The sequence below is a fragment of the Geotrypetes seraphini genome, chromosome 16, assembly GCF_902459505.1.
Source record: "Geotrypetes seraphini chromosome 16, aGeoSer1.1, whole genome shotgun sequence".
In the NCBI taxonomy this organism is placed as follows: domain Eukaryota; kingdom Metazoa; phylum Chordata; class Amphibia; order Gymnophiona; family Dermophiidae; genus Geotrypetes; species Geotrypetes seraphini.
Window position 1 is genome coordinate 248029 of NC_047099.1, and position 16255 is coordinate 264283.

General features: G+C 45.8%; 1 protein-coding gene across 4 annotated transcripts in view; it reads right to left on the reverse strand.

The window, feature by feature from the left end:
• Nucleotides 1-16255, reverse strand: part of IFFO1 (intermediate filament family orphan 1) — a 47862-nt gene that overhangs the window by 2954 nt on the left and 28653 nt on the right. For 2 of the 4 annotated variants that reach the window (XM_033925566.1, XM_033925564.1), the window contains exons 5-7: nucleotides 12945-13129; nucleotides 12540-12660; nucleotides 426-521 (exon numbers count right to left, since the gene is read on the reverse strand). In XM_033925566.1, coding sequence (XP_033781457.1) covers nucleotides 426-521; nucleotides 12540-12660; nucleotides 12945-13129 — 402 coding nt within the window. The remainder of the gene's footprint in view (nucleotides 1-425; nucleotides 522-12539; nucleotides 12661-12944; nucleotides 13130-16255) is intronic. The other 2 variants (XM_033925567.1, XM_033925568.1) reach the window with 2 other exon arrangements.

Here is a 16255-nt window from a genome sequence, read left to right on the forward strand (position 1 = left end):
ACTGCCCCCTTCCCCACCTGGCTGAGAGAAGAACATTTATACTACTACCCCCATTTCCTTCCCTGCCTGGTATGGACCTCTGGGTCGAAACCTACAAGCATAGTCAGCACCCAGTGGATCCCTTAGGTCTCAAAAGTTTAGCTCAGGTAACCCCGAGCCATTCAACAGATTAAAACAAACTAAGCAAGAAACCAATCGGGTGCATTTATCAAAACTTACTATTGGAGACTTGGTAAGTTAAAAAAATAATTGTCTAGTTCCCATCCCATGCCATTTTCTCCAAACCCTCCCTAGGCCAAACAACCATTTCCTGACAATTTCACATTCAAAGTTAATGCTTTGAATTGCTGTCAGGGGCCCACTTTAAGGTGAAGCGATGCAAACAGAACCTGCCCCACTGCCCAACTCCCAGACCCCAATTTCACCTCAATTTGGCTAATGGTTTCCTGATATTCCTTCTCCCGGCTCTTAAATAGAGATTCTGTGTCTTTAATCACTTTTTCCAGGCTGTCGTCCTGCTGCTAAAGAGAAAAAAATAAAACATAATGTAGCCAACGAAAGAAAACAACAACAGAAAGGAAGAAAGAGTGTCATTTCTATCTTCACTATTATTCAGGCACTTTTCATCCCTTTTACCGCTATCCTCTGGATTCTATATATGGCGTACAAAACTGGGCGTGCAATCTTGTGCACTCACAATTTCACTGCATAATGAACCAATCACCACTGATAAAATGGGCACCAAAAACCAATTATTTAGGTGCAGATAAAGGCCAAATGGCCCATCCGTAGCATCCACTGTCTCCTCCTCTCCCTATTGGCTAAGGCTCTTAACATTTGCATCTCCTCTTCCTATAGGCTAAGGCTCTTTACACCTGCATTGTGAGGTCATAGAGCTTTATGGTTATAGAAACATGATGGCAGATAAAGGCCAAATGGCCCATCCGTAGCATCCACTGTCTCCTCCTCTCCCTATTGGCTAAGGCTCTTAACATTTGCATCTCCTCTTCCTATAGGCTAAGGCTCTTTACACCTGCATTGTGAGGTCATAGAGCTTTATGGTTATAGAAACATGATGGCAGATAAAGGCCAAATGGCCCATCCGTAGCATCCACTGTCTCCTCCTCTCCCTATTGGCTAAGGCTCTTAACATTTGCATCTCCTCTTCCTATAGGCTAAGGCTCTTTACACCTGCATTGTGAGGTCATAGAGCTTTATGGTTATAGAAACATGATGGCAGATAAAGACCAAATGGCCCATCCGTAGCATCCACTGTCTCCTCCTCTCCCTATTGGCTAAGGCTCTTAACATTTGCATCTCCTCTTCCTATAGGCTAAGGCTCTTTACACCTGCATTGTGAGGTCATAGAGCTTTATGGTTATAGAAACATGATGGCAGATAAAGGCCAAATGGCCCATCCGTAGCATCCACTGTCTCCTCCTCTCCCTATTGGCTAAGGCTCTTAACATTTGCATCTCCTCTTCCTATAGGCTAAGGCTCTTTACACCTGCATTGTGAGGTCATAGAGCTTTATGGTTATAGAAACATGATGGCAGATAAAGGCCAAATGGCCCATCCGTAGCATCCACTGTCTCCTCCTCTCCCTATTGGCTAAGGCTCTTAACATTTGCATCTCCTCTTCCTATAGGCTAAGGCTTTTTCCACCTGCATTGTGAGGTCATAGAGCTTTATGGTTATAGAAACATGATGGCAGATAAAGGCCAAATGGCCCATCCGTAGCATCCACTGTCTCCTCCTCTCCCTATTGGCTAAGGCTCTTAACATTTGCATCTCCTCTTCCTATAGGCTAAGGCTCTTTACACCTGCATTGTGAGGTCATAGAGCTTTATGGTTATAGAAACATGATGGCAGATAAAGGCCAAATGGCCCATCCGTAGCATCCACTGTCTCCTCCTCTCCCTATTGGCTAAGGCTCTTAACATTTGCATCTCCTCTTCCTATTGGCTAAGGCTCTTTCCACCTGCATTGTGAGGTCATAGAGCTTTATGGTTATAGAAACATGATGGCAGATAAAGGCCAAATGGCCCATCCGTAGCATCCACTGTCTCCTCCTCTCCCTATTGGCTAAGGCTCTTAACATTTGCATCTCCTCTTCCTATAGGCTAAGGCTCTTTACACCTGCATTGTGAGGTCATAGAGCTTTATGGTTATAGAAACATGATGGCAGATAAAGGCCAAATGGCCCATCCGCAGCATCCACTATCTCCTCCTCTCCCTATTGGCTAAGGCTCTTTACACCTGCATTGTGAGGTCATAGAGCTTTATGGTTATAGAAACATGATGGCAAATAAAGGCCAAATGGCCCATCCGTAGCATCCACTGTCTCCTCCTCTCCCTATTGGCTAAGGCTCTTAACATTTGCATCTCCTCTTCCTATAGGCTAAGGCTCTTTACACCTGCATTGTGAGGTCATAGAGCTTTATGGTTATAGAAACATGATGGCAGATAAAGGCCAAATGGCCCATCCGTAGCATCCACTGTCTCCTCCTCTCCCTATTGGCTAAGGCTCTTAACATTTGCATCTCCTCTTCCTATAGGCTAAGGCTTTTTCCACCTGCATTGTGAGGTCATAGAGCTTTATGGTTATAGAAACATGATGGCAGATAAAGGCCAAATGGCCCATCCGTAGCATCCACTGTCTCCTCCTCTCCCTATTGGCTAAGGCTCTTAACATTTGCATCTCCTCTTCCTATAGGCTAAGGCTCTTTCCACCTGCATTGTGAGGTCATAGAGCTTTATGGTTATAGAAACATGATGGCAGATAAAGACCAAATGGCCCATCCGTAGCATCCACTGTCTCCTCCTCTCCCTATTGGCTAAGGCTCTTAACATTTGCATCTCCTCTTCCTATAGGCTAAGGCTCTTTACACCTGCATTGTGAGGTCATAGAGCTTTATGGTTATAGAAACATGATGGCAGATAAAGGCCAAATGGCCCATCCGTAGCATCCACTGTCTCCTCCTCTCCCTATTGGCTAAGGCTCTTAACATTTGCATCTCCTCTTCCTATAGGCTAAGGCTCTTTCCACCTGCATTGTGAGGTCATAGAGCTTTATGGTTATAGAAACATGATGGCAGATAAAGGCCAAATGGCCCATCCGTAGCATCCACTGTCTCCTCCTCTCCCTATTGGCTAAGGCTCTTAACATTTGCATCTCCTCTTCCTATAGGCTAAGGCTCTTTACACCTGCATTGTGAGGTCATAGAGCTTTATGGTTATAGAAACATGATGGCAGATAAAGACCAAATGGCCCATCCGTAGCATCCACTGTCTCCTCCTCTCCCTATTGGCTAAGGCTCTTAACATTTGCATCTCCTCTTCCTATAGGCTAAGGCTCTTTCCACCTGCATTGTGAGGTCATAGAGCTTTATGGTTATAGAAACATGATGGCAGATAAAGGCCAAATGGCCCATCCGTAGCATCCACTGTCTCCTCCTCTCCCTATTGGCTAAGGCTCTTAACATTTGCATCTCCTCTTCCTATAGGCTAAGGCTCTTTACACCTGCATTGTGAGGTCATAGAGCTTTATGGTTATAGAAACATGATGGCAGATAAAGGCCAAATGGCCCATCCGTAGCATCCACTGTCTCCTCCTCTCCCTATTGGCTAAGGCTCTTAACATTTGCATCTCCTCTTCCTATAGGCTAAGGCTTTTTCCACCTGCATTGTGAGGTCATAGAGCTTTATGGTTATAGAAACATGATGGCAGATAAAGGCCAAATGGCCCATCCGTAGCATCCACTGTCTCCTCCTCTCCCTATTGGCTAAGGCTCTTAACATTTGCATCTCCTCTTCCTATAGGCTAAGGCTCTTTACACCTGCATTGTGAGGTCATAGAGCTTTATGGTTATAGAAACATGATGGCAGATAAAGGCCAAATGGCCCATCCGTAGCATCCACTGTCTCCTCCTCTCCCTATTGGCTAAGGCTCTTAACATTTGCATCTCCTCTTCCTATAGGCTAAGGCTTTTTCCACCTGCATTGTGAGGTCATAGAGCTTTATGGTTATAGAAACATGATGGCAGATAAAGGCCAAATGGCCCATCCGTAGCATCCACTGTCTCCTCCTCTCCCTATTGGCTAAGGCTCTTAACATTTGCATCTCCTCTTCCTATAGGCTAAGGCTCTTTACACCTGCATTGTGAGGTCATAGAGCTTTATGGTTATAGAAACATGATGGCAGATAAAGGCCAAATGGCCCATCCGTAGCATCCACTGTCTCCTCCTCTCCCTATTGGCTAAGGCTCTTAACATTTGCATCTCCTCTTCCTATAGGCTAAGGCTCTTTCCACCTGCATTGTGAGGTCATAGAGCTTTATGGTTATAGAAACATGATGGCAGATAAAGGCCAAATGGCCCATCCGTAGCATCCACTGTCTCCTCCTCTCCCTATTGGCTAAGGCTCTTAACATTTGCATCTCCTCTTCCTATAGGCTAAGGCTCTTTCCACCTGCATTGTGAGGTCATAGAGCTTTATGGTTATAGAAACATGATGGCAGATAAAGAACAAATGGCCTATTCGGTCTGCCCACATTTTGCTAAGAGCTTATTACATAAAGGTCTGCACATCAATTCTTGTGTGTGGATCTAAAAAGGGGGTGTGGGCGTGCGAGGGCAGATCATGAGCACTCCAAGAATTTGCACACACTATTACCAAATTAAAAACATAAGAGTTGCCGTACTGGGTCCATCAAGCCCAGTATCCTGTTTAAAACAGGTCCCAAGTAGTAAACAGATTTTATGCTGCTTATCCTAGGAATAAGCAGTAGATTTCCCCAAGTCCATCTTAATAATGGCCTATAGACTTCTCTTTTAGGAAATTAGCCAAACACTTTTTAAACCCTGCTAAGCTAACTGATCTCACCACATTCTCTGGCAACAAATTCCAGAGTTTAATTTCACCTTGTGTGAAGAAATAGTTTCTCCGGTCTGTTTTAAATCTACTACTTAGTAGCTTCATCGCATGTCCCCTAGTCCTAGTATTTTTGGAAAGAGTGAACAAGCGATTCACATCTACCCTTTCCACTACAATCAGTATTTTATAGACTTCTATCATATCACCCCTGAGCCGTCTCTTCTCCAGGCTGAAGAGCCCTAGCTGCTTTAGCCTCTCCTCATAGGGAAGTCACCCCATCCCTTTTATTATTTTCGTAGCCCTTCTCTGTACCTTTTCTAATTTCGCTATATCTCTTTCATGGTACAGTCTCACGAAGGTTGCTCTGGGATCTCGCAGCTGCCATTTTTTCACTATGGAGACTGCCTGACAGGAGCGTAAAGGGACTGCTTCTGCCCCACCTCACCGCTGGACCTTGCAGGGGACCAGGAGGGGCGGGCTAGTTAGCTAGTAGCAGAAAGTAGCCATGAGGGAGAGAGGGATTGTTGGCAGTTCTGGCTCCCTCGAGGTGCAGTGGTTAAGAGCTACGACCTCAGCACCCTAAGGTTGTGGGTTCAAACCCCCCGCTGCTCCTTGTGACCCTGGGCAAGTCACTTAATCCTCCACTGCCTCAGGTACATTAGACAGATTGTGAGGCCACCGGGACAGGCAGGGAAAATGCTTGATGTACCTGTTATGTAAACCGCTTTGAGTGTGGTTGTATAACTACAAAAGGTGGTATACAAGTCCAAATCACTGGACCGTGGTGGGTGTGGGATGGGGGTTGGCTTGAATATAAACCGAGGCCCAAAATTCTCACTTTATATCCCTCCTGAAGTGGGGGAGGAGGGATAATTTCCAGTTGACTCCCCCCTTCCTCTCTCATATACCTTACTGGACCGGTTAAAGATGTGACGTTCCAGTCTCACCTCACTGACCAGTTAAAACACTCCCTTCCTCCTCAGCAGAGGACATTTACATTTTTTATGCACTGTACAAAAACTTCCAATTCTATCTGGCATCCCAGCTTCAACATAATCATTTTCTAACTCAAATGTGAATCTAAATGCAAATTCATTGTGGACTTGGAGCATAAGAACAGCCATATTGGGTTAGACCAATGGTCCCCTCTAACCCAGGTCACAGGACCCGGCAGAAACCCAAATAGTACAGTAGCAAGATTCAATGCTTCCCCCATGTCTGGTTGGGGGTCCCTCGGTAACATTACCGCACCAGAAACACTGGATTCAAGACCCTACTTGACCTCCACCTCCTCTTATCCAGATTCTGTGACCTCAGAATCAAGGACTCTGCCCTCCAGTGGTTCTCCTCCTTCCTTCACCAAAGAACCCAAACGGTCCTACTAGAGCCACAGAAATCTGACCCCAAACCTTTCAAAATACGGTATTCCTCAAGGCGCCCTTCTATCCCCCCTCCTATTTAACCTCTACATCAGACCTGTCATCGATATAGCACAGAAGTGCAACATTAAAATCCACTCCTAAGCTGATGACATCCAGCTACTCCTCCCACTAGGCGAAAACTGATCATCCCAAATCGCCAACCCCCAACTCTGCCTTTCTGACAAGAAAACCTGGATAACTAACAACAAACTACAGCTGAACGCCTGCCTCCAAGACCAAACTTTTATGGATCAGGAAAAAAACTACCAAATACACACGCCCAACACTATCCTGGGAATCCACCTCACTAACAGTAGCAAATCAGGTGCACAGCCTAGGAGTAACTTTAGACGGCCACCTGTCCACCCACATATCTCAAGTAGTTTCCACCTCCTCCTCCTACCTCCGTCAATTGAAATGGATCAAAGCCTACATCTCCAAACCAGACCTAGCCCAACTTCTCTACACCTATGTTCTCTCCAGGATGGATTAAGAACATACGAAATGCCGCTGCTGGGTCAGACTAGTGGTCCATCCTGCCCAACAGTCCGCTCATGCGGCGGCCCTCAGGTCAAAGACCAGTGCTCTAAATGAGTCCAGCCTCAACTGCGTACTTTCCAGTTTAGCAGGAACTTGTCCAACTTCGTCTTGAAACCCTGGAGGGTGTTTTCTCCTATAACAGACTCCGGAAGAGTGTTCCAGCTTTCCACCACTCTCTGGGTGAAGAAGAATTTCCTTAGGTTTGTACGGAATCTATCCCCTTTCAACTTTAGAGAATGCCCTTTCGTTCTCCCTACCTTGGAGAGGGTGAACAGTCTTTTTCTACTAAGTATATTCCCTTCAGTATTTTCAAGGGAGAAGAGGCCCAGTTTCTCCATTCTCTCACTGTACGGCAACTCCTCTAGCTCCTTAACCATTTTAGTTGCTCTTCTCTGGACCCTTCCGAGTAGTACCTTGTCCTTCTTCATGTATGGTGACCAGCGCTGGACACAGTATTCCAGGTGAGGGCGTACCATGGCCCGGTACAGCGGCATGATGACCCTCTCCGATCTGTTCATGATCCCCTTCTTAATCATTCCTAGCATTCTGTTCGACCTTTTTGCCGCCGCCGCACATTGTGCAGACGGCTTCATCGACTTGTCAATCAGAACTCCCAAGTCTCTTTCCTGGGAGGTCTCTCCAAGTATCGCCCCAGACATCCTGAGATTTTTGTTCCCGACATGCATCACTTTACATTTAACCACGTTGAACCTCATTTGCCATGTCGATGCCTATTTCTCAAGCTTGATTATGTCACGTTGCAGATCTTCACAATCCCCCTGTGTCTTCATTACTCTGAATATCATCCGCAAATTTAATCACTTCACTTGTTGTACCAATATCCAGATCGTTTATAAAGATGTTGAAGAGCACGGGTTCAAGCACCGAGCCCTGCGGCCCCCACTGGTCACGCTCTTCCAGTCCGAGTATTGTCCATTTTCCCCCACTCTCTCTTTCCTATGCTCCAGCCAGTTTTTAATCCACGTGAGTATTTCACCCTCGATTCCATGACTCGCAATTTTCCTAAGTAGTCGTTCATGAGGAACCTTGTCAAACGCCTTCTGAAAATCCAGATATACAATGTCGACTGGGTCGCCCATGTCTATCTGCCTGTTCACTCTCTCGAAAAAGTGCATGAAGTTCATCAGACAAGACCTGCCTTTGCTGAAACCATGCTGGCTGGTCCTCATCAGACCGTGTCCGTCAAGATGATCAATGATACGGTCCTTTATCAGTGCCTCTACCATCTTTCCAGGTACCGAGGTTAAACTCACCGGTCTGTAGTTTCCCGGATCTCCCCTCGAACCCTTTTTGAAGATCGGCATAACATTTGCCACCTTCCAGTCTTCCGGAATCTTTCCCGATTTGATAGACAGGTTGGCTACTAGTTGAAGCAGTTCAGCTATAGTCCCTTTCAGTTCCTTGATGACTCTCGGATGGATGCCATCCAGTCCCGGGGATTTATCGCTCTTTAGCCTATGAATCTGCCTGTATACCTCTTCTAGACTGACTGTCAGCCCTGTCAGTTTCCCTTCTTCATTTCCAGCATAGAGCCTGGTGGGTTCCGGTATGTTGCGCATATCCTCTTCGGTAAATACAGATGGAAAAAAATGTGTTCAGTTTGTCGGCGATTTCTTTATCTTCCTTTAGCACTCTCTTTATTCCACGGTCATCCAACGGACCCACCGCTTCCTTCGCGGGTCGTTTCCCCTTTATGTATCGAAAGAATGGCTTGAAGTTTTTCACCTCCTTGGCTATTTTTTCCTCGTAGTCTCTTTTGGCCCCTTTTACCGTCTTATAAGAACATAAGAAATGCCTGCACCGGATCAGACCTGGGGTCCATCCAGTCCGGTGATCCGCACACGCGGAGGCTCAGCCAGGCGTACCCTGGCGAATACCTTAGTCACTCGTATCCCTCAATGTGTCCTGCAAGATGTGCGTCCAATTTTTCCTTAAATCCTAGAATGGTAGTTTCCTCCACCACCTCCTCTGGGAGAGAGTTCCAGGCGCTCACTACTCGCTGTGCGAAGCAGAATTTTCCGACATTTGTCCTGGCCGTGTCCCCTCTCAGCTTCAGTCCATGACCTCTTGTCCGAGTCCGAGTCACATTAGACAATGTGAATAACGTTGCTTCTTACTCACCATCCTTTCCCCCTGCTGGTGAGTGAGCTTGCTCCATTTTGTCTATTCCTTTTAGTATTTTAAAAGTCTCTATCAGATCCCCTCTCAGTCTTCTCTTCTTGAGGGTGAATAATCCCAGTTTTCTGAGGCGATCTTTGTAGCTCAAGTTTTCCATACCTTTTACTAGCTTCGTCACTCGCCTCTGCACCCTCTCCAGCAGTGTTATATCCTTCTTCAGGTGTTGGACACAGTACTCCAAGTGTGGTCTAACCATTGCTCTATAAAGCGGCATTATGACCTCCTTCGATCTACTCGTGATTCCCTTCTTTATCATGCCTAACATCCTGTTTGCTTTCTTTGCCGCCGCTGAGCATTGAGCCGACGGCTTCAGGTTCCTGTCTATCAGTACCCCCAGGTCCTTTTCTTGTTCGCTCTTCCCCAATGTTATACCTGAACAGCTTATACTCATGCTCCTTGTTTTTCCTGCCCAGGTGCATCACTTTGCATTTTTCTACATTAAAACTCATCTGCCAATTCTCTGCCCATCTCTCAAGTTAGTTCAAATCTCTCTGGAGTTCCTCGATGTCATTTTGTGACCTGATTGCCCGGCATAGCTTTGTGTCATCTGCAAACTTGATGATAAGACTGGTTGTTTCTTTTTCCAGGTCATTTACGAAGATATTGAATAAGATAGGCCCAAGAACCGAGCCCTGAGACACACCGCTAGTTACTTTCTTCCAGTCCCAGTACTTCCCATTTATGCCCACTCTCTGTCTTGTTTTCCAGCCATTTTCCTATCCATCTTAGTATATCCCCTTCTATTCCATGACTTTGTAGTTTTCTGAGAAGTCTCTCGTGTGGTACTTTGTAAAACGCTTTCTGGAAGTCCAAGTATATTATGTCCACCGGTTCTCCACTATCGACTTGTTTGTTCACCGTCTCGAAAAACTGAAGTAAGTTCGTCAAGCACGACTTCCCTTTCCTGAATCCATGCTACCTCTCAGCAGGTCATGGGTATCCAGATGCTGGAGTATGCTATCTTTAATCAAAGCCTTGACCATTTTCCTAGGGACCAATGTGAGATTCACAGGTCTATAGTTTCCCGGTTCTCCTCTTGATCCTTATTTGAAGATTGGGATGACGTGGGTGGAGGCAAGTATCATCTTCAAATTCGCCTGCCTCTGCTTCAAAACCCTAGTAGGCTCTTCTCCAATCTACCTATCCGAGCACCTTGAAATTGCTGGCCCCTCTCGTACACGAAACACCTACCTGTTCTCCTTTCCTTCCCTGAAAGGCTGCCTCTACAAGAAATTTCTCGACAGATCCCTTGCATTCCAAGCGGGCAAATGGAACAAATGCCTCACAGCACTCATCTCCAATTCCCCCCCTACCAAATGTTCAGGAAGTCAATCAAAACCTACCTTTTTGATAAATTCCTCTAACTTCTCCCCCCCTCTTCCTTGCCTCCTCCTCGGACCTTGACTTACCTCAGACTTTTGACTCCTCCAATCCTGTCAGCCACCAAATGGCTTAACAAAATGGGATCACCCTATCCAACTAATCACCCCTTCTTCGTTACCTCCCTTACTAAATGCCTCTGCTCTGCTTTATCGAACTCCACAGTATATATCACCGCCGTATGTAACACTACTGTATGAACTCCGCTATATATATGCAACTTACAGCAAATGTAACTTCTCTGCAATTGTAACCGACCTGAAAAATAACTACACCGTAAATGTAGCGTTGCCGAAAATGTAAATGTAGCTATGTCAAAAAAAAAAAAGTGCAACTTCGCTGTAATGTACAGTCTCTTCATCTGTTAACCACATAGAACTTCCATGGTAATGCGGTATACAAAAATAAAGTTATTATTATTATTATTATCTTCCAGTCTTCTGGTATACGTCCGGTTCTAATTGACATGTCTTATGGCACCTACGTTGATGTTGTTGTTGATTACTGCAACTCCCTATTTAATGGAGTGGTCAAAAAAGATCTGAAACGCCTCCAGCATGTACAAAATGCAGCAATCCGCCTCCTACACAGCCTCAAATACCGCAACCCCCATCTCCCCAGCTATCCGCGCAGAGCACTGGCTTCCAATCAACCAACACTGCGCATTCAAGGCCCTGGTAATAGTGCATAAAATAATTTACTCCACTCCTTCCCCCCCAAGCTAACCCTATACATCCCCACCCGCCTCCTCCACTCCGAAACGGAGAAACACCTATGCATCTCCCCAGGAAGGTCTCTCCTGTCAGAAACTGCCCGCAAACGCTCCTACAGCCACTTCATCCCCCAACTCTGGAACCAACTCCCCCCTGCAAATCAGATTACAGAACACATTGATGACCTTCTGGAAAGCGGTAAAGACCCTCCTCTTCAACTAAAATTCCAACTGCAATCAACCCCCATCGCCCCCTAAAATTCCCCCTTCCTCCTGCACTCACTTCTCCATTCTGGTCTCAGTTAGGGCACTGGTCTTTGACCTGGGGGCTGCCGCATGAGCGGACTGCTGGGTGTGATGGACCACTGGTAAGAACATAAGAAGTTGCCTCCGCTGAGGCAGACCAGAGGTCCGTCTTGCCCATCAGGCCTAATTGCCTGAACAGTGCCCCTGTCTAATTTTTCTACTGCCTCTAATCCTCTCCCTATAACTTACCTCTACTCCTATCTGTACCCCTCAAGTTGCTGTATAGTCTTTGTACTGTCCAAATGTATTCCACTGTGAATGTTTGCTTGTAACCCGTTCTGAGCTACTGGGAGGACGGGATAGAAATAGAATTAAATAAATAAATGATCACCTGGGGCATTCCTATCACCACCACCAAAAAAACCCTGGATGCAAGTGCCTGGACACAACTACAACTCTGACAGTGTCAAAAGTTGCAAGTTAGCAGAAAACAAATACAGTCAAAGAGCAGAGCAAGAACTAACCCTCACCAAATCAAGATTAGTGATCAGAAATGAGAAACATGCAGACAACCACCAATCTGGAAACTCCAAGAGCCCAGAACTAGAACTGGGAACTGCATTCCCAAAATCCAAAGAATGAGGAGGAAATCTGTGTGTTAATGAGGAGAAGCAGCTGGAAAAGCAAAACCTGTAGGATCCTGTTCCAGGGCAAAGCCAGAATCTAAGTAGAGACAATCTAGACAGCTCCAAAACCTAGAAGCTTTCCCTTCCGCACTAAATTCTAGGTTCTCGTGTTGGTCCAAATTCTGGTTCTAACTCACAGATTTTGCTGCTCATTCTTTTGGTTTTCTTTGGGGAATGTGTCTCTCTTTGGACAAGAGGAAACACATTTCTGCTTCTAGCTTGCATTTTGGATTTTTTTTTTTTTGTTCCGTTTTGTCTGCATGTTTTTATTTCTGAATATACATTTTTCTCCTTTTAATCTGCATGAATAATTTGGCAACATGTAAAATTGTTGTACTAATTAAGTGCCCTTCATTTGCATCTTGGAAATTGAAGCAGAAAGAGAGAGAAATGGACAGTGAGAGACAGAAACAGGGAAGTCAGAACGAGAAAGTTAGGAAGGGTGTTTTGTCTTTCACCCTTTCTTATACTGTGGCTACCTCTCCCTGGTTCTCAACTGCCACCATAGCATAGCCAGAGAAATCTTCCCACAACAAGAGTGTCTCTTCAGTCTCTTCCCATGTCAGACTGTCACAGTCATCTTCAAAATCATAATCTCTCCTGCAGGGAAAGAGAATAATCAGGAATAAATTCTCAAGTCCCATCCTGCAGTCCCAGCTTCTCCCAACAGATGGTGTTGTAGAGGTGGGGGAATTCACAGTTCCTGCATTCCCAGCATCACACAGAAGGTGGCACTGCAGGGAATGGTGCAGGAGCTCATAACTCCTGTAGTCCCTCTTTCAAAAAGAGATACTTCAGGGAATATATGGTGCAGGGGTGCTAAGTATGAGCAACCTCCTTTTGTAATCCCAACCTTTCCAAGAAGGAGGGTGCTGTATACTCACAGCTGGTTTAACATTTTCTGCATTTCTTCATTGATGCTCAGAGCTGTGCTCTCCTCCTCCTCTTCCTCTGGTTTCCGGGAGGTCTCACTCTCAGAGATAGATGTCTCTTCATCACTGGCTGGCTTACGCTCCCGCTCCCGTTTCCTGCCCATTGCAGGGACCTTAATCGGAGACAAGTTGAAAGACTGGAGAGATACCGAGGGTGGTGAAGGAAGTGAAACAGGCAGGGTAGCATGGAAGTGAAAGACATAGACAGTGTTGAAAGAGGACGAATAAATGAAAGAAAGAAGGGAGGGAGAAAGGAGAGAGACATGTGCTTATGATTACATTAATATATGTGATGGGATGAAATTAAAGCAGCAGTCATTCCTCTACAGATGAGAGGCGTACACAGAGACAAGGATAATTCTCAAAATACCGTATATACTCAAATATAAACCGAGATTTTTGGGCCAAAAAAAATGGGGGTCTCGGTTTATATTCGGGTCAGCACTGACCTGCCCCCCTCCCAAACCTGTTGCAGGCCGCTGCCAGGCTTGCTTTGAGACCTGGTGGTCCAGCGGTGAATTGCTGCGGGAGTGACGTTCCTTCCTCCTGCTTGCTCAGCAGCTTGGCTGCCGAGTTCTCACAGTCCCAGCTAGTGACTCTGTGCGGGCAGGAGTGAAGGAAGTTCACTCCTGCAGCAATTCACCGCTGGACCACCAGGGATACTAAAAGTACACGGCTGGGACAGGAGGCGAGAGGGATCCCTCCTGTTCCAGCCACCACTATTTATTTATTTAATTTATTTAGATTTTTATCCCGTCCTCCCAGTAGCTCAGAACGGTTTACAAGAAAACATTCACAATGGAGTGAATTGGACATACAAGATTATACAATAGATTTAAATACTTGGACATACGAGACTGTGCAGCAGTGTAAATATAGGGACTATACAGCAAATTAAGAACAGTAGTTTAAATATAATTAGTTTAGTTTAGTTTAGATACAAGTTATTTGAGTATAGGCTGAGAGTGGACTATACAGAAATTTAGGCAGAAGATTAGAATGGAGAAAGAAGGGTAGAGGTGGGGTTTAAGGGATTGGGTGTAGACTGAGGGTGACTTTAGTTGAAGAGGAGGGTCTTTACCATTTTCCGGATTGTCATTAGTGAGTTCTGGTAGAGGCCTGCAAGTCATCAGGAGAGAGGGGCACAGGGTACAGAACCTGGCAGGGAGGGAGTGGGGCTGGGTGCAGAGATATACAGGGCAGGGGAGGGAGCGAGTGAGTGGACTGGATGCAGAGCATTAAGGGAGGAGGGCAGGACAAGGCACTGCACGCGAATATTAACCCCCCCCCCTTCCCTGGTTTATATTCAAGTCAACCTTTTTTGGAATAAAAGAAGTATCTGTTTACATTTGAGTATATACGGTAACCAGGAAGTTAGCCAACACCAAGGGAACACATAGAGCTGCAAGGAGCATGGATGCTTTTAATGCATGATCTTTGAGAATTCACTAATGGAATGTGTATACACTAGAAGTACCTGTGCATTTGCATCGAGGGAGAGGGGAAAGCAACTGTTGTAGTTATTCCCAAACCTAAACAAGCACCCCTAGGAAAACCTCTTTTTTAATAGGCAAATAGTGCACCTTCCACGGACACCTGAATGTACTTTCAGAAAGCTGCATGTGAGAGCACCAAGCTAATCATTTGCAAATCTGAAGTACACCTAACTTGTGCACTAATCAGAGTGAGCACATGCTTGAGGTTCTGCACCAAGGATTGCTTATGCCATGCACATTTGCTAGAATGTTATTCTGAGGATACACAGAGGCATCTCAAAAAGCTGTGGGGAACATTTTCAAGTCCATTTAGGAACATCGTCACTCCACAGAGTTTTTTTGGTTTTCTCAAGATGCAGAACATTCCAGCATATGCACATAGAAAATTTTCTCTTGGACCTGTGCACCGAAATGTCACGCCAAAAAGAAGAAACAGGCATTAAATCCTCACACATACTACAGAATACTGAACCTACCCTCCTCTGATGTGTCCTTAAATTCCTGCCTCCATGCATCAGAACCAAATACCCATCAGTTTAATTTTAATACACTTCGAGACGGCGTCAGTGTGTGGATTCAGACAGACATGTCTTCTGTACAAAACACTGAGCAACATTACGCTAACCTGTGTGAGCTTTCTGCATCGGCCCCTCAGTCAGTTAGCAGAGGGCAGTTTTCCAAAAGGACTTTCCCTTACTGATAAGGCTGTACATCTGACTGCACTGAGTGCTCTATCCAAGAGAAAGTTTTAAGCCCCCCCCTATATGCAACAATCCTTGGCACATAAAGCACAGTTACTTACCGTAACAGGTGTTAACCAGGGACAGCAGGCAGATATTCTCTACATGTGGGTGACCTCCAAGCTAACCAGGATGGGACGGTGGGAGAGTTGGCAATTTAGGAAAACAGATTACGCAAAACCAGCCAGCAAAACTGGCCGTCGCATCTGGAAAAAGAATCCAGACAGTAGTGAGAGGTGAAGGTATGAACCGAGGACCAAGTGGCAGCCTTGCAGATCTCCTCAATAGACGTGGACCTGAGGAAAGCGACAGAAGTCGCCATCGCTTTGACTTTATACCCCATGACTCGACCCTGCAGCGAGAGACCAGCCTGAGCATAGCAGAAGGAAATACAAGCCACTAACCAGTTGGACAAGGTGCACTTGTAAACAGGACGCCCCAACCGATTTGGATCAAAAGAAATGAAGAGTTGAGGAGCTGTCTGATGAGTTTGAGTGCGTTGCAAGTAGAAAGCCAACGCCCTCTTACAGTTAAGAGTGTGAAGCGCCACCTCTCCAGGATGAGAATGGGGCTTAAGAAAAAACACTGGAAGAACAATGGACTGGTTAAGGTGGAAATCCGAAACCACTTTAGGCAAGAACTTAGGATGAGTATGAAGGACCACCTTGTCATAATGAAAAACAGTAAAAGGTGGGTCCGCAACCAGAGCTTGCAGCTCACTGACTCTGCGAGCAGATGTGAGGGCAATCAGGAACACCATCTTCCAAGTGAGATACTTCAGATGAGCCTTATCAATGGGTTCAAATGGAGGTTTCATCAATTGAGCCAGAACCACATTAAGATCCCAAACCACCGGGGGAGGCTTGAGTGGAGGATGGACATTGAAGAGGCCCTTCATAAATCGGGAAACCACCGGATGGACCAAGAGCGGTTTCCCATCAAGTGGCTGATGAAAGGCAGCAATCGCACTGAGGTGGACTCGAATAGATGTCGATTTGAGACCAGACCGAGACAAGTGCAGCAGATA